Below are 18,941 nucleotides of genomic sequence, written 5' to 3'. Positions count from 1 at the left end.
GGAACTTTACAAAATAAAACTTTGTCCCGATGGAGCGCCATCTTGCTACCTTCTTTCACTTTTTTATTATTGCGTTTGAGATTTTTATAGAGATGTCTGTCGAAGAAACTTCGATGAATCTTTCATTTTGCCTGCCGGATTGAAAGTTTTAATTCTATTTTACTTAGCGAGGCTATTGACGACACCAATGTAAAATATTTAGCATTTTCAGCAAAACTACTTACATACTATTATTTAGCATGATATGTTACTGACTAGATTACAATTGTACTCAAATTAATTTAAAAAATGGATATAGATTGATGGTTTTAAAAAAGTTAATAATAATTGTTTTTTTTTATATTCCAGTTCATGAAGGGCTGACTATTTGAATACAATTCATTTAAAAAAATTTGGCAAAACAATTTTCCCGTGAGCTAGTTTTTTCTAACAAATATTCAGCTCTACATAGAACATGGAACAAATATGTTTTCGTTGGAGGACTAATGAAAAATCATAAATCAAAACATAATTGTAAAATTTAACAAGAATTAATCGGTAAACTCCGTGTTTTGCTTCCACTCGTTATTTACTAAACCGGTTTGATTCTTTAATTTTCTTTATTGAAGTATGGAGGATAACTGCAAAAAATCCGGACCAGCACGATATCGAGGTATCGGCAAGTTGATCATCTCGTACCCTTTTCTCTTCCACGCCTCGTTTTGGAATCCGATGCAATCGCGTGCTAGCAAAGCCCAAATTTCCCTCGAACCAGCAGCCATCGTGTCGGTAGAAAGCGAAAACTTTGTATGCTTTTTGCAGCCGGCACTGCGGACCTTGTCAGCGTGCATTACGCACACGTTTAGCGATCGATGTCATCCGGCCAGCGCTGACCGCGTCCGGGGGGGGGGGGTTTGTTGAGGCAGCCGCGAGTCTGCAAGTATCAATGTTCAGTAAGCAATTAACACCTCTCCCAAGCCCGACGCCGTTTTGCCCGGGGCCCTCGCAGAAACGAGCGGTCGGACCAGGACGGGATCGCTGTAGAGCATACTTTCAATTTTCATTGAGAAACTTGCAGCCAATCTCCAGCATCGGCGACGGTGGTGGCCGATGACAGGCACGATGACGGTGGAAACCGGTGAATGAAATTATTTGTGGAAAGTTTATCAAACACTCACCCTTTGCGTTTTCTCCCGACGAGTTGACGAGGCCTGGCAAACGCGATCCGTCAGTCCGGCAGTCGTCATCCTGCCGTCGGGGTTGGGCTTCCGTGGCCGGGGACAGAAGCGCGGGGCCCACACTGCTGTCACAAAATCCATTAGCGTTCGTAATGAGACACCAACCGTTTTATGCGCTTTTTTTTTCTCCCCATCGCCATCGTTACCATCGGAAGAGCGAGCCTCGGGGTCGTACGAGTGTCCGGTGAAATCACTCCATCGGGGTGGTGGCGATCTAATTTGCTCAAACGGCCACCAGCACCGGTCCCCCTTTGCACCACCCCAAACAATGACACCTTTGTGGAAGCAAGCGCCCTCCAAGCGATCTATCATACTTATGCCAAAAGCCACCACCGGCGTCGGCGTTGAGGAGGCCAATCAACACGATTGCACACCGATGCATAACCGCATCGATTCCCATCGTTGGCGGTGGGAAAAGAAAAGCCACGATCGCCGGACGAACTAAACGTTAGGGGCAGGGGGCGGACGGTTTGGACGGTACGATGCAATTGTTTTCTTATGCAGTTTTCCACAACGAAAAGGACCGACAGGTTTAAAAGGGCGATCAATGGCAGCTAAACGTTTTCCAACATGCCTCCCCTGGCGCGAACGATCGAAGCGGAAGCGAGTAAATCCCATCTCCCTCATACTCTCTTTCACTCTCTCTCTCTCTCTCTCTCTCTCTCACTTAGCTATGCTTTAGCATTTCGCTGAAAGCAGCATCACGATGTACAGGATTGTTTCGGCAGCGAGGTGAGCTACAGAAAAAAATATACACAACAAAATGGCACATCCGGACTTCGCACATTCGAGCGAGCGTTTAAAGTGAAAATGAAAAGCGAAAGTGAGGAGCCCAATTCCTGCGACTTGACACTGGAACAGCTATTTTAGTGGCCGGTTCTTCTCCATTTCTTCTTTTTATTATGTTTTGTTTTCTATTTAAATATTACATATCTTCTTAGCATTGATTCCTTCTTACAATGTGTACATAGGATTAAAAAAGTAGCTATAATCTTTTACGAAATTATGTATGATTTACTAAAAATAAAAAATTAAAATGTTTAGCAAGAACTACACTTATTCGCCGCTAGAGTAAGTTCAGTGAATCGACATTTATAAGGCACCGAGTAGACCATTCTCCGGCGACGTTGGATCCCCTGACCGGAACAGAGTATAATGGGATTTACAGGCTAAATCTTACGCCAACGTTTCAACCGCGTGCATATTCTTTTCACCCAACATTGTTTCGCAACATACACTTGTGCTTCTAATGGTTAGCCAAGCGAGAGTTTGTGTCATTTTTAAATAAATAAGCCTGTTTTGGTATTCGAACGGTGTCTACACGCTCATTTTCCTGATTCTGTTGACCATCTTAGACGATAATGTTACATCGTCAAGAACTTTGTGGTGTTTCTACGATACAACTCTTAGTTCCCGTTCTAATAATGTCCGTACATTTACCATAAATCTTTGAACAAATTAATCCAACATCATCATCTGATATAAAGACGGCGAACATCGTTTTTCTCATTTACAACGGTTTGGAGTTTGTATTCCAATATTGCGGACTCTTGGTATTTGAGGGGCATAGTGTCTGTTATGCTAGCGAAACAGGATGATCCAAACCTTTGTGTCAGCTCCAAATATACGGTATTTACCGGAGAGAATCATACAGGTTGGAGCAACATGAAACCTAGCTTGCCATAAGTTATCGAAATGTTACTTGTTACTCAATTTCACTTGTACTGCCTTCACTTCTCATTTCACAGTCCGTGTGCCATCAACAATGGAGAATGTCCGAAGCACATAATATGCCTGCTCAACCCACGTGACCCATCTGGTTGAATCTGCAAACCGATTGCAACTGAGCAACGTGGCTCAAAAGCAAAGCGTGTAAGGAAGTGAAATAAAATTCCTGATATGTTTCATATTCATATTCTTTAGTGAACTTTAATATTTCTACATTCCTACCATTCCTCCAGTGAAACCTACCGATAGAAAAATATCGTCCCTAGTTTTAGACATAAGTTAATAAATTGTTATCTATTTCAATTCATAGTCTAACGGTACGATTATGATATAGCCCTCCGTTGAACCAACGGTTGAACACAGTTCAATTTACAAATCAAGTATGTGCAACCTTCCACTAATGCGAGCTGCTTGCATAGCACGCTTTCCGCGAACATGAAGGTGACAGATCGAGATGCAGATATCCCTTACGATCGAGTCCGAACCGCTTCCCCCAGCGGACGTCACAGACCACACTACCCGACGTGATTGAAAAGGGAAGCGTGAAGAAAAACCAACCCCAGCTATCCCCAGCAAGTACGCTGCAATTGGATAATCGTCTCCGGGCTGCAACTGGATGGTCTGCCGATGGTCTCGACGGTCGCTGCCACGGCCACCTCCAGCGACATTCTCGGTTGAACCAGACCTTGACTCGCGCCCGCCTCAAACACTTTCGACTTCGAGCGTGATAACGGGTCGGTTCGTTGACATTTTTCTCGGGTGGGTTTTGTTTTGTTTTTTTTTTTCGCTTTTAACCACCCGGAGACAGGGGAAGACGGATCAGGGGAGGATTGAACGCGCCCTACAACTGGTCCACACCGAACCAAACCGAACCGACTGGATGCGCGGACCGACCGGACCGGCGTCGACTGACCGCGCGGGGTTATCTCTTTCACTTTCTCGAAAACAACATGAAAGTTTTCTATTCGCCCGACTTTTACCAACGTCCGAGTGGATCGTTGCCTATCGCCACGAACATCACCATCATCATCATCATCATCATGAACGGCATCGACATGCCATCAGCAGCAGCAAAGGTAAACTTCTTCTGACAGGCCGTTTTTGTTTTTCGGCACCATCATTCAGCTCGACATTCGGGCCGACGCAGCGACGCATACGGTGAATGTCCGCCGGCTATCAAATGGCTCCGATCATTGAGAAATTCGTACAATTTTCTACGGCCCGCCCCATTCAGCGCGGCGCTGACCTGAAACGGCCAACCCGCAACCGGAAAAGCGAGCTCCGTCAAATCTCAACCTCCGACGCTCGTCCATCTCGCCCCGAAGAAAGCTATTTGACTTGTAAATCCGAACGGATTGATATGTAAATTTCCCCTCCCACCACCCAATCCTCTTGTGCAGCTCCCAATTAATTGTTGACCAGGCAGAGCAAGACACACCGGGCCTCGCGGAGGCAACAGAGGCAGAGAAATCTCGGAGAGTTTGGCTGGAAAGTGATCACCCCGCCATCGAACGATCCGTGTACGTCCGAGTGCGAGCTGGACCCTCTTCCCTCCCCCTGCCTGGGCCGTTAAACAGGTCAAGCGAAAGTCCCACTTTTTTCGGGCGCTCCTGGAGTGAGTGTCGCTTCCGAGCAATGGGAGCCCCCAAAACTATCGGCGTACGGGAAAACCTGCCCGAAACGATCATCTTCGGACGGCGCACTTAGTGTGCAGTGTTGCGCAACGAGTACATTGTTCTTTCCGCTGGACTGACCCGCGAGTCCTCTTGTGCGGAACTTGCCTGTTTTTTGGCAACGCTCGCAGAATTTTCAGACCGCATCAGCTGACCTGGCGGCTGAGGGCAGCGTAACGGTCAACCGTCGAAACGAAACCGCCAAACCGTGTGCGGATGGACGGAGCCGTTCGGTTATAATGACCCGGTATCATTCCGCATCGGACTGTGCGGAAAATACCGTCGGACCTGTACCCTTTATCTGAGCCGATCTGCGGAGATACGTTGCGTTTCACCGAATTGTTTGATGAATTACTTTATTCCACGACTCGTCAACTCCAAACAGGGGGATGAAATTTGCAGAAAAATAAATCTTATTGTTTCTGAATTAATGTCTTCGAATTTCCTATAATGCCTCTTTCTTCCCAGAGACACACGAAAATTCAACCACACACGCACCCTTCAAATTAGCGATTGTTTGCCGTTCCTAGCGCCATCAGTTGATTTCTTCTGGTGGTAGTTCCGTTTTCCCTGCAAACACCTAAGCAAACAGCAGAAGAAAAAAGGTTCGTTCCACAAACCGCCGGAGAAATGTGGTTAACGAGGAAAAATTAATTTTGATTGGCCGGTTGTTGGCAATGGTACACCTTCGGTATGTTTTTCCCTTCCCGTGGATATTTTTCCTCCTCATCTGGACCCCCGAGCAGGCCAAAGCCAGCGGAGAGTACCAATCAAATTTGAAAATAAATGGTGGTCGGTTTTGGTGGAAATTACACGTACCCTACACGCAGGAACTCGATTGGGCCCCAATTTAGCTGCGGTCATCCATTTTCGGAGCTGGCGGGTAAAACGGTAGGCTAATGGAGTCTTTATGTGCCCGCCGAATGGTGCCCAAGGGTGGCGGATGAGGAAATGGCGATAATTTGACGCCGTTCAGTACTTATTTGTTTTTCCTAAGCACTCCATTAGATATTCCCGAGTAGGGTCTTGTAGGGTAAAAATGAGTCTCCGTAAATTTCTACTTGGGAACAGAACTTTCTGCTCGATAACTTAGCACTACTTTGTGGACTTAGTTCCTTATCGTGAATCACTCCTTATTCGTTGGTATTTTACAGTGACTTTTTAATCATTGATCGGTGGTTCGAAACTGTTAAAATTTCTCCCGGATTTTGGATGATCTACAGACATCCGGATGCCGGCCGATGGCAGTAAACCATGCTCACCTGTTGCCGTTGTCGAGGTGGGTTCTTAATTTTCCGACCGATAAATCTTTTCCCCAACCCACTACCGAACCTTGCTACATTCCCAAAATGCCTCCCCGTTGGAAGGTATCGAACATTGGCTAATCAGAAGAGTTTGTTAATTGATGCTAATAAATAAATATCCCCACACACACACGCGCGTGCACGCACACCACGTTTTTCGAGGGGTGCAATTAACGTGCGCGCACGCGCCCCTGCTCGGCAGAAGTATTTCCATCTTCTTAGACCCCCAATTTCGGCATCCAGCAAAATCAGGCACCCCCGATGATCGTTCGACCAACGGTTCAACCTAATTCTTTCTTTCCGGAGCGTATTTCTCGCGTGTTTCCCGCGTGTCGGAGTGTGCGCCTTTTTCCGATTTGTAGGTACCATAAATAATGCAAATCTCTATCAGCATCCCGCGCGCATCGAAGTCGATGGTAAGCTTTGGTTTCTTTTTTTCCTTTTATATTCCTAGTAATTAGTAGAATGGGCCGATGCTGGGAGAGTACCGTTGTGTGGCAACCGGTTCTTTAAAACTTCGTTCGTTGGATCTCGCCTTGGGAGACAGTCTGGCTGATAATGGGTAAGGGAAATCTGACAGGAAATTATATATTAACATGAATGAACTTCCATAAAGCCAAAGATAGAAGCACTCAACGGTATACAATATTTGAAAGTCAAGAATTGGTTGAGGTCCTAACAAAAGTATGTTGGTAGCTACATTCTTTGAAGGAGGTCAACTCATGACTACATCTTACCCATTTTAAACCTTTTACGCTTCTCTCACCTTTACCGAGGTTTACAACTTTCCAACCACACCCTTGAAATACCGGCTCCATTACGAAAGACTTCTCATCTTCCGGCTGACGGTGAAATCATCAGGATGCCACAGTACCTCCACCCCAAACCTCTGTTGCTTGCGTCTATTTCGCAGTTCCAGTTCACAAGACACAAAAGCACGACCAATCCACGCGATTCGTATGGCCGGGATCCGGTAACATCTACATGTGCAGCAGGTGCAGCAGTACCGCATTCTCACTCGATTTCATTTCGGCGGACGAGAAGGAGTAAGAGAAACGCATGCCCGAGTTATCGTCCACCAGCATCGGCCCCATCCGGGGCAGCAACTTTCTTTCGCCGCGAATCAATTGTCTCGGTGTCTTGGAGAACCTGCCTTGCCTGATGCGTTGTCTCCACAGCTTACATGTTTGTTTTCACCGACCGTTCCAACAGTGATATTTAATCCTGCATGGTGAGATCTGACGGTGGGATCGTGCGAATAAACCTTCCAAACTGGAGGCGGGATGAGGTGGGGTCTAAAGCAGGTAAAATACCGTAAAACAAATGACCGGCGGCATCACTCCGAGGTTCCCGATGCTACTCACGATGTGGACGAGAGCGAAAGCCAAGTGGCCGAACGTGTGCTAGATTCTCCCCAGCCCCGGGAGTCCCAGAAGACCAACACCCCCGCACCGATTTGCGCCGCTGGTATGCAAATTTTGGCACGACACCAAATCCATTCACCTGCGACGCGAAAGAAAGCGCAACACCGTGCCAAAGCGATGACAAAGACCTGCAAAAGAAAGGTCTCGGGAGGTGAAATTGAGCGGACGAAAATAAAGGGGGATGGTAAGAAATCCCAGCTAAACGATACTGCGTGCGACATGTCCGGCGGGCAAATGGCGTACGGCCACATACACCAACTCCCGGTCCCGGTGACACGTCAACGCCGAAAGTCTCGGGCCGGCAGACAACGATGACAGCGGTGAGGGAAGCAAGCATCCGAAACTGTCAACCGAGCGGCGAGATGGCAATGAACGCGGTCAGTTCGCATGATATTGGTACATCGGCTCGCAACTGCTGTGTGCACATCCGACCAACCGGTGGTATCGCTTTCACTTTCAGATTCCCCCGGCCACTCCCCGACCGCTCGATTGCATGGACACGCACATTCGCACTTCTTCCCTGCGAACGTGAACATTACACATTTATCAATCTCGGACCACACCAACCTCTCACCGGAGTGTTGTGCATTTTCGATGCACTACGTGAAACTTCTCACTCTGGCCTACCGGGAGCCCTGGAGGTCTGAAAACTTAGGCCAATTCCACACTCGTCGAATCTAACATTTTCACCTACGAGTTCTACTTTCCGCCGCTCGAAACAAACAAACGAAGAAGAGAAACCGACTGTTTGTTGATTGGTAAACAGGCGTCGGAATTGGCACGACCAGGCAACCATGCCGGATACACACAGCAGGCCGGTACTCCGGGACTCCATTAGGTCCTGCACAGCTGTGCAGGTAGCGTTCTACAGCACTTGGAAAGAATTTGGAATGACTAAGTGAGTGCCGTGGTTTTGGGAACCCGCAGATTCCATCACGACCATTTCTGAACCGGCAGAGATCCAATCCGCCGAACTTTCGCTGCCTACCGAGCGACCGACCGACCGACCGACCAACCGGTGGTTTTCATTTATTTTTTCGTCCGTCTACAAAGTGAATGCCAACGATATGATGCCCCCGGCTCACACACACACGCACTCTGGACGATGCAGGACGAGAAAGTGTCGCCAGTTTGCGGACGGAAAGTTTTGTCTTTTTGCCTTCCCGTTTTCCTGCTGTGGCTGTCTTCCTACATTTTTGTTTATGATCATCTCGAACACTTCAGCGCAGCTAGCGGGATGTGCGCACACATGTATGGTTCGGTCACCAACAGCTTGCTGAGATTCTTGCCGATCGCACGGGAAGGAGGGGGGGGGGGGGGGGGGGGGAGTTTTTGTGGAGACCCATGTTGCTGCCATCGGCTAGGCTGATGGTGACACCGGACTCACCGGCTTTCCGGCGATGATCCAAATACCAAGTTCGTGAAGCAATAGGTGTTGGGAAAGGTTTTACTTCCAAGGCAATCAGGTTATTCCTTGAATTTCCTAGATTCCACCCAAACAGGGTGAAATTAGGCGTGTTTTTTTTTAATTTTTCCTAATGGAATCCTATTTGATAACACATTTCTGTTTTGCGAGATATTTAAGAAATACTCCAAAATTGACTACGCTTACACCATATTTAAAGGCATATCAAATTTCTCATAAGAAAATATCCTATCGACATCGTTTGATCCTTCATTGTCTACGATTTTAAGGTCAAAACAAACAGAGAAATTTCCCTCAATTGACATTTCTAATCCGAAACTCAAAACGGATACTATTTCCTTCAAGCAGCCGCATTTCAATTTCTGCATATTTCCAACCGTACCGTTCATCGCGTTACGTTTCTTCAACAAGTATTCGAAACGCACAGACGGAGAAATGAAAACCGATACGACGCCTATTTTCACCCGACCGCGACCCCTTTCAGCGGGGATTCTGCGAACAGCGCAAATCTGACGGAAATTAGAAATGGTTCGACGCTCTTCTACGCCGACCTCCTACGCACCCGTCACTGACGTCAATCAAATACGCTTCCATCCACGATGGAGCCATCATCGGTGAGCTCTAATTTTGAAAATACGGGAAAATTAAGGTACGAACACGGGTTGATTTTGCGTGCTCTCTCTCTCTCTCTCTCTCTGACTCTTTACGCATATTCGGGCTTTCCATCTTTTCGGAACTTATCACGGCTGATCCCTCCTTTGAACTTCCTTGCGAGACGTGTAGTCAAATTGATCGGCAAAGAAATTGAACACGTCCAAGGGGCGATAATCACCACCCCCACAACCCCACCCCCTTCCAGCTGTCTGTCGCTGCCGGAACGTGAAGAAAAAGCACCCAGATCCGCGATCGGTTCGTCTCAATAGGTTCGGAGCGCTGAAAATTGATTCGCTCCAGTTCAATGGCAATGGCGTTTCGCACTGCCCCCTTTTTCTCCCTGCCAACATAAGCATGTTTGTGTGTGTGTGTCTATGATGTATGATGTGGTGAGCATGGGGTGGCAATTTTTGAGAAAGTGCGATGGCAAAAACTAAACACCAGCGCTAGCAACACCCATCGGGGCAGCCATCGGATGTACTTTTAATTTTCCTGCGTGCCGTGTGCGTTTTTCTGCTGCCCATTCCACTCCGCGAGCTGGAAATGGGAGTCCATTTCCATTTCGACCGGTATCGGTGGCCGGACCGAGCAAATGATGGCGGTTTTTCCGAACCGACAGCAACAACAAAATACGGCCGCACAAATGCAACCCGCGAGGCACTGCAGCTATCGATAGTGAACCCTTCCCCGATGGACACCCGACTTCGTACAATTATTTTCCAATTTTCCAAGTTCAAGCACACACACACACGCATACACACACACATACACTCATCCTTTTCTCCCTTCGAATCGCGCCGTTACCGAGTGCCTCAAGGGAAGCGGTGAGAAAATCGATTCACACTAAACGCTTTTCCGAACTGCAACCCTCGCCACCCAAAGGGAAGCGTGGTCCGACGGTGGCCAACCTCGCGTCCGGAGCGAACATTAGCGTACGAGCTGCATCCCCCCCCCCCCCCCCGCCCCCAACCCTCGATCGGCACCAAACTCGCGATCGTTTCTTGGTCAATAGCACTTGGATGCTCCATAATTATCCATCACTTTCTTCGTCCGAGGTCCGGGCGCAATTTTCCCACCGCATCCGCCCCGTTTTGCGCTAATCACACCGGTTGCCGGCCAAGGAGCGTTGCTCCGTTTCTTTGCCGACGAGGGTTGATGGTTTGATGAAACATGGATATCGGCTTTGGAAGCTACATTTCCGCAATATTGATGTTAAACCATCTTTTCCAACACATGTACTTCAAAAACACACTCTGTTTGTTAGGTTCCTTCTTCTGCTTTAAATTATTTTTATCGACAACTTAATTATAAATCCACGCGATCCACCACTATGTTCATATTCAATATTTAATGCAATTTAAATATATAGCAAAGTGTTTTCCTTTTAAAAATCGTATATTTAAATTCATTGCACTCCCTCAAACATCTGAAAGAAAAGAAGTATGTGATTATTTCTATCATCCAACCATGCAACAAATTCGCTGTTGAAAACGGTTAGTCTTTTTGGTAGGTTAATTTTTCCAAGCACAGCTCAAACAATCGTCAAGGTTCAAACAAGCTGAAAAGATAATTACTTCATCATGGATAACAAATTCCTTATGCGCATAAATAATCATGTCTACCATTTATGTGCTTCCTATGGGGCAGCTTTCAGATGAGAATAAATGAGTCTTCAGGGAGAAATTATGATCCACAGAAGAAGGCTTTCGTGCTCCCGAAACGTAACTAAGGATACAAACAGGGCGCGCTATTGTGTAAATGAACCACAGCAAGTTCGGTTGTCGCGGAATTTTACAAGCCAATTTAATTAACGCACCCCTCGACGGAAGGAGCTTTGCGTCGCTCAATGGAACGCTTTGTTCATCCAAGGAGCGAAGCATTAGCTTTGACGAGTGGGAGCTACTTTTATGCGCCCCATGATCATCGTCATAAACGGGCCGCCTAACGTTCACCAATAAAAGTCTTTTAGTCGTTAAATGATCATGAAAATCACAACATGTGTTAGGGTGGTCCATTTTGGATAATGTAATTTGCTTCTATTGTTTTGTTAGGACGAAGTTTCTGTTTCAGAAATATGTTATCCTATTTAGTCGTCTTTACAAACGTATTGAAACATTTATTTTTATCGTCCAACAATGTATTATATTTTTAGGAAAACTATCCAAAATTCCGAATCGCCACTATTTAAGGTTTGTTATCCGACCCATTAAAACTTTTGTTCAATGGCCGAATCAAATTCTGACAACGTGAACAACGAACACCGGAGGGAAATGTTCTTCACAAAGCACGACATTGGACTGACGGTATCCCTCATTATCCGGTAACGGAAGTTCGTTTTGTCATGTACTCTTCCGTGTTTGCCCCAGCTACGCCCAAGGCCCTTCTAACATTGTACCACACTGTCACCGACTCGTACCGGTTCCCATTAGGATCAGAGTCCGTCTTCCAACGGCGGACCACAGAAGAAGAAGGTAAAACTTCGCAACCATGCGAATGGAAACGATTCGCGCACAAAAGAAATGGCGGAATAAAAAGCACTTGAGAACTCGAATTTGCATTTACTGCGCTTCTTGTTAAAGATTTTCATTGCATCGTACCAGCGAGTATTAGATAAAGTGACATCATTTGTAATTTCCTTTTGAAATGTGTCTGGTGGCATTAGGAAAGTTTTATCGCTGCGATGCAAAACGGTAGCACTCGTCGGTTCCAAGAACTGTCCCCAAACCGTTTCGTAACTTTTTTTTAGTTTCTTTGCGAACAGTTTAAGTCATAAAATGTATGATGTATAAACGGCTCCATTAAACTTAAACAAGCGTTTTTCGGTGAGAGAAACGGAAAACTGCCAAAAAAAACCCATGCCGAAACCGTTCGCATTTCGATTCGATTGAGAAACAGTCGCACCCGGGATTAGTTGGAGAATTGGCCAGCCCACCACCCGTTTTCCCTAGTTTCCCAGGACCCGCCGGACAACTCCTCCTCCCGACATCTCCGCCGGGGAGGAAAGTCCCGCTAAATGCGATTTGTTCGTTCGATTCATACGGCTTGGGATCGGAATATGGATCGGATTTCCTGCGTGCGTTTCGACCCCTTCCGCCGCTCTCTGTTCTCCCCAAAAATGGAGGAGGGAAGGGGAGGGGGGAAGGGTGCTGGTTGCATCTCATTTTCGAACAAAAACCAAACTCCTTCAGGCGGTCACCGAAAATCCAGAATCGTCCGCTGCCGGACGAGAAGCGATTCGGAGTTTGGGCTTAAAGGTTTTTGCTTTTTCCCCATCTTCAGTCCTTCCTCGCCCCGTGCTTTGCAACTGTCCCTCCCGGCATAGCCTTTCCCGGGGCTACACACGCACACGCGAAACACACACGCCGAGCGCTTCCCGAAAACGGGATGGCCTATAATTCGTGCCCGCACTAATTTGACCTAGTAATAATCTTCCCGGGGAGCGGATGATGGTGCTGCGTGGTTATGGAAAGGGATGGAGCGGGGGGAGGGATAGGGGAGCGAATATTTATTTGACAGTGACTTCCCTTTCCCAGGCGAACGGCGTGCCAGAAGCAGCACGCCGACAGAACCTCCCTCGAACGTCAAAGGAAACAACATTAGAGTCCGGTAGTCAGCATCTTTCCCTACTGGACCCTTCTTATCTTCCTCCTCCTTCTTGCCAAGCCAAGACCTTTTTGTACCGGGAGTCGGGCTGAAGCTATGGGTCGACCGGAGGCGAATGGGTGATTTTCGCGCTTTTCAATTTGTGATGTTGTTTTTTTTTTATTTCGGTTTTTCTCCGCCACCAGCGTGAAGTTCACTGGGTCGACGTTCCAACGGGAATCGGCTGGATGCGAGCCCCCTCACTCGAGCAAGGAGAAGAAGGCGGGTGTGAGGTAAATAGGCCTTCCAGAAGAAGACAACGGCCGGAATCGGGCGAAGAACGTCCATCGTAGGCTCCCGTCCGGCTCTGATCGTGCCATATAAATGGACGACGGACGCGAAGCGTAGCGCGAAGGTCACAATTAGTGTCCCCCTCGCGCGCACGCCTCCCCCAATCCGCCCCCTTCCCCGAGGTCTTTATGTCGACGCGATCGATCGAGGCCCATTGTGTCGAATCGGTAGATCAATAAAAGGCCCCAATCACCGAAAAATGTTGCGGGTTCGCGAGGTTGGCCGTTTTTCACCGAGCTTCTGCTCCCCTTCCTTTCCCCCGACGTCCCGTTTTCCTTTACCCATTTTTGTGTACCACTTCCAGGCGCCTTCCCTCCGGATCCTCCGCACGATAGTATGAGCCGCTTGGTGCTATCACTTTTTCGGGGATGACGGGATGGATGAGGTACGCTGTTTTTCTCTTTGTGATAGGCTTCGAAAAGGGGAGGAGAATGAGTCCATTTTAGGTATCTCTTAGTTGGTTTTCTTTTTTTTTTGTTTTGGATTCAATGCTTCCTCAGCATTGATGCTCTACCGGTCGACATGCGTTGATCAGGAATCAAATGTGAAAATGTACTTTCGAAATGGAAGAAAAGCATACAGCATCCGCAAAGCCCGCATCGGACAGCTAAAACACGTAGTCCTATCTGCGGCCTATAAGGAGGAAAAAGAAACTAAAAAAAAAAAACAGGGTGAAAGACGGGGTGAGAGGATTGATTAGAAAACGGGTCGATCGCTTTCCAAACGCGAAGAGGAACCCGCCCCGATGGCCAAGGCTCGATATCGGAGGAGTAGAAGAGAATGGTTGTGTCCCGAAAAAAAAACACACATCTCCCGGACTCCACGCAGGCCAATGCAAACCGTGGGCAGCATCGGACCCAGCGCCCAATCACTGATATCATCGTTCGCTTCCCAAAAGTTTCACTCAAGCATTCGACACCCCTTCACCATGACCGCTGCCGCCGCCGACGCCCCCCGGTTGACGGTCTGACATTTGAGGGTCGCCATCCCTAATTGCATGCTGCATGACAAGCTACGAAACGAAAAGCTCTTCATCTGTCAAATGAAGGTTTCGAAAATGTCAGAGTGTGTCATGGAAAACTGTGAAAGTGTTAAAAAAGAAAATAAAATTCACTTGTTTTGATTCATTTTTCTATAAAGTTGCTATTTAATAATTATCACCTATCACTAAGGGATTTATTTAGATAGATTTGCAATCTAAAAAATTAAGGAAAAAGGGAATGGAATTTGGAAATGACTGAATTGATAATCGTCCACTATTTTCCTTTTACACAAAACTTGCTCATAAAAATGCAAAGTGGTGAAAACAAAACTTTTTCATCAATTAAAATTGAAATCCACATAAAAAAAAACAGTTGGAATTCTGAAGTGATATTCTATTTACCAGCTCTGCCTACCACAGAAATGAAAAAACAACTCAGCTTTTAAATTTTTAGGCTTTAAGGCCATCGTGTGGAACATAAAATCTTTTTCCCAATTTATCTGCTCTCATTCCCCAAATGTAGACCTATCCTACATACGGGTCAGATTGATCGATCGAAGCCAACATCTGAACCGCGCCGGTAAATAACACAACTATTGAAGCCGCGCTAATGTGCCTTCCATTAGCAGAGAGAACCTTTCCCATTGATAACAGCGCCCGCTCGGATATGCAAATATTCCCTCATCTCCCAGTGATTGACCTACAAATCGGAGGATCGAAAGAAAAAGCAAACCGCTACACCCGTGCCGTTTCGACCGTGGGCAATCCCAAAATAAACCAAAACCTCATACGTGATAAGCTAAACCAACCAATCCATCCATCCATCCAGAGCCGGGAGTCGGAAAAGGAGTCGCACACAGTCCGGGCCGGAACGGTAGGGATCACATTCCACGCCTCGCCAAAGGTTCGCCGGAGGAGAAAGTGCTCCTAATCTGCTGCTCCTTCTTGCCGCGAACGGCTGCTTTAAAATTCTAATTTTGACACACAACTTTCGTTGCGTCCGGCAAGCGCGTATTAATCGTTTGTCGAAGCGTCGCGTTCGATTAGCATTCGGAACGATACCGCTACGTACGAGTGGGATTTATTTTAAGCCATCCGGAACATCCTCCCCGGCGCCCCATGCCCGATGCCGGATGAGAAATCCTGGCCCAAAACCTCGAAGCAATGATACAAACATTCAAAAATCAACGATTGCCCGATTTTGGGAAACGTGCGACCGCTCATTGGGGCGACCTTTCGTAGCTTGTCTCTGCCTTATTATTTTTATTTTTATTTTTTGCTTTACGGAATTATCGAGGGAAAGTGTGTAATGGAACACCAACATACACACAAACCGACGAAGGCGTCCAAGATAGCAGATAATAAGTGAACAAATCTTGTTCCCGTACAAGATTTGTGGAAAGATGTACACATCGTTGTGGAGAAAACCTTCAAATTTGCTTTCGGCTCGTGCTGTGGGTAGGAGAGGGCTACCGGGTGGAGGGGTGGAAAATATTTGAAAATTATTTAAATTAATCCACCCGGAATCCACCACACACGCGCGCATGTGCATGTGTGCGCGTGCGTGTCCGATGTGTATGCACTAAATCGCACATACTGACTTCCTCCTTCACGGATGCGTACGATCCACCAGCCGCCTCGCGATGGGACGAAACGGGGCACGGGGCCCCCGGGGGCGGGACGATCGGCCCGACGAGGAGAAGCAGGAGACGAGTGAAAGCGCAGAAAAAGTGGACGAACGGAGAAAAGAAAAAGCAATGAAAATAAAATAAACCAAAAACATCCCAATCCGATCGACGACGGCCGAAAACAAACGAACAAGATCAACGCGCGGCCAAGCGACGAACCTTTTTTGTTTTCTTTTTCTTTCGCTCGCTCGCTCGCCAGCGCCTTTCGGGCGATCGCGCCGGTTGTTTGGTTCGCGTTCGGGCCGCGAACCGCGACTCGATGGGAGGGATGGAGATCACTCGAGGGTTGGCCAGGGGGTGAGGAGGGGAAAGGGAGGGGGAGGGAGGGGTGGTAGCTAAACGGAACGGTGTGGAACCGGTACGCGATCGTGCTTTCTTCTTTCTCCAACCTTTAACTCGCGATCGGTGAAAAATCCAACGGAAGGCCAACGATGGCTCCCTTCTTCCGTCTACTGCTTTCTCGCGCTCGCTCTCTCTCTCTCTCTCTCTCTCTCTTTCTCTCTCCCCCACACATCGTGCAGGAGTGTGTGAGTGTGTGTGTTCGGAAGAGGAAGATGCAAGCCGTCGGGCGAAGATGCTGCCCTCGCGAGTGGCCACGGCACCTTCGTTCGTCTCGTTCGTGTCCGTAGCGCTCACCCACTCACGCCACCGCTGGCGTACGTCCGACCGTACCGGGGCCCGGGCCACCGGGTCCGAGCCCGGCTCGGGGCTCGGGCCATTTCTCGGGCACCGGCGAAAGAGAATAAAACCCGCGGCCGCATTGTCTTCCAGTCACAGTTCACCGGTTGCTTTCCGACAATTAACAGCCGCCTCCTAGCAGGACGAAACCCCCGGCAGTGCAAACTCAGTGGTGAAGCCGAGAGCGAGTGCCAGTGTGTGTGAGAGCGAGAGCGAGAAGGAATTGAACTTTCCTCCTCCGACAAGGACTTGTGTGACAAGTGTGAAGCAATATTCGCATCCTGTGAAACCGAAGTGAACCGATCGTAGCAAGCAAAGCAAGCAAGTTAGCAATGAAGCAGTTCTATGTGTTGTTCGCCGTCCTGGCCGTGGCCGCAGCCGCCCCCCAAACGGAAGCCGATGGAATACTAACCTCCGCCCTGAAGTTCGTGCGGGACTGCGGCGAACAGTCGATTGTGCTGTGCGCCAAGGTAAGCCGATGCGAACGTCGTTGAAAATTCCGTCTCCCGTCTTGCCGAGTGCCATCGCCCTCCCGTCGGTTCGCAGAAGTAAACAAAAAATCCGGTCCCACCCGACGGATGCTTCCGATCGGAAAGTGGCCGTTAACCGGGCAGAGATCAAGTGATGATCGATCGCGACTGAATGCGAGTTCCCGAAGTCAGCCGGGAAAGGATGGGAAAACCGGCCCAACTTACTGTTAGCTAGCTGTTTGTGACAGATGAGAAGAAAAACATATATCGAAAGATTGATGTCCAAAGCCGGAGACGTCCTCGCGACAGAAAGTTGTTCCCACCGATCGGTCTTGTGCTACAATTATCGTTCCAACTGCTACCACAATGTCGTGAGCAAAGGAAGAGTGATCGATAGAGAGAAGCAAAGGCAGGAAGGAATAGAGAGATGGCCAGCTGATACGCCTCAGCTATTGGCACTGCTGCTATCTGGTGCATTCCTCGTCCGCTCGGATATTTATGGCAGTGGGTAAACCCACATTCGTGTCGACCAGCTGGAACCGACGGGCGTGCGTCGTGGCGACTCCTCGAGATCAAAGACTTACTCCTCCCGACGCCCAGCGGAGCTATCGATTTCCACTAACCTAGATTTGTTTGTTTGTCTGTTTCTTCCCATTCGTCCACCCATCGCCGAACGCGCCGCACAGGAACGTGCCCTGCGCCTGGTTGACGCCGTCGACGGAGACGTCAAGATCACCGAAGGCATCACCTTCGTCCAGACCGAGCAGAACCCCGCCGGTGGACGCTCCCTGAACGACGTTGCCCTGCCCGCCGAGCCGGAGGCCCGCGAGTCGGAGATCGATGGACTGCTCGTCGAGCGTGCCGCCCGCTTCCTCGGAACCCACAGCCTCCAGTTCTCGGTACCGAAGGAATCGATCGAGGACATGCAGCGCTCGCTGGATGAGGGTAAGTCAGCGGGTTTTCGGTGAAGACCTTGCCAGATCCCACAGAGTTAGCTGGCATTCCAAACGCATTGTGGTCATTGAGCCCATTCAAAACCCGACTCCCCAAAATCTTGATGACTCACTTGGGAGAATTTTGGGAAAATTTTCGAGTATCTCTAATTTCTCGATCTTCTCCTCTTCGGGTTCTCTTTACCTCTTCCCCTGCAGCTCGTGGCAAGAAGAAGAAGGTCAAGAAGCTGCTCCTCCCTCTGCTCCTCCTCCTCAAGCTGAAGGCCGCCGCCCTGCTCCCGCTTGCCCTCGGTGCCCTCGCCCTGATCGCCTTCAAGGCCCTGATCGTCGGTAAGATCGCGCTCATCCTGTCCGCCATCATCGCCCTCAAGAAGCTGTTCGACAAGAAGGGAGAGCAGAGCTACGAGGTCGTCGCCCACCCGCACTACTCGCACTCGAGCTCGTACGACGATCACCACGGATACGCCCGCTCCCTGGACGCCGCCCAGAACATGGCCTACGCCGCTCACGCTCAGTAAGCTTTGCCATATTCTGCAGCGAGAAGCCGCCGTGGCTGCGTCCTTTCGCCCGATACGGGGGGACTGGCGCTGCGTGGCTGGCGTAACACCAGACAAACCAACCAACAAACCAACAAAACACAAACAAAACACACACAAAACTAACAAACGAACGGAAGCGCCTCGAGCGCGCGCCAAGTGACAGATAGATTAGAGAGAAGCAGAGACACACACCCTGACAGTAGCAGGAGGAAGGAGATTTTAGATTAATTTAATTTATTGCAACAACAAACTTCCCCCCCAAAAGAAAGGTA

At 48.5% G+C, this 18,941-nt stretch overlaps 1 protein-coding gene across 1 annotated transcript; it reads left to right on the top strand.

The window, feature by feature from the left end:
• Window positions 1-17,039: 17,039 nt before the first annotated feature.
• On the top strand, window positions 17,040-18,648 carry LOC131258528 (uncharacterized). The gene is made up of 3 exons (XM_058259863.1): window positions 17,040-17,177; window positions 17,864-18,122; window positions 18,329-18,648. Exons 1-3 carry the CDS (start codon window positions 17,040-17,042, stop codon window positions 18,646-18,648), a joined length of 717 nt encoding a protein of 238 aa, XP_058115846.1.
• The last annotated feature ends 293 nt before the right edge of the window (window positions 18,649-18,941 follow it).

This window comes from Anopheles coustani, chromosome 3, assembly GCF_943734705.1.
Source record: "Anopheles coustani chromosome 3, idAnoCousDA_361_x.2, whole genome shotgun sequence".
Taxonomy (NCBI): Eukaryota; Metazoa; Arthropoda; class Insecta; order Diptera; family Culicidae; genus Anopheles; species Anopheles coustani.
Note: the sequence above shows the minus strand (reverse complement) of the source record. Positions and strands in the feature narration are given on the sequence as shown.

Coding starts and splice junctions, on each gene's coding strand:
- LOC131258528 (XM_058259863.1), top strand. CDS start 17,040: ATGAAGCAGTTCTATGTGTTGTTCGCCGTCCTGGCCGTGGCCGCAGCC. Junction 17,178..17,863: donor CGATTGTGCTGTGCGCCAAG/GTAAGCCGATGC, acceptor CGCGCCGCACAG/GAACGTGCCCTGCGCCTGGT. Junction 18,123..18,328: donor GCAGCGCTCGCTGGATGAGG/GTAAGTCAGCGG, acceptor CTTCCCCTGCAG/CTCGTGGCAAGAAGAAGAAG.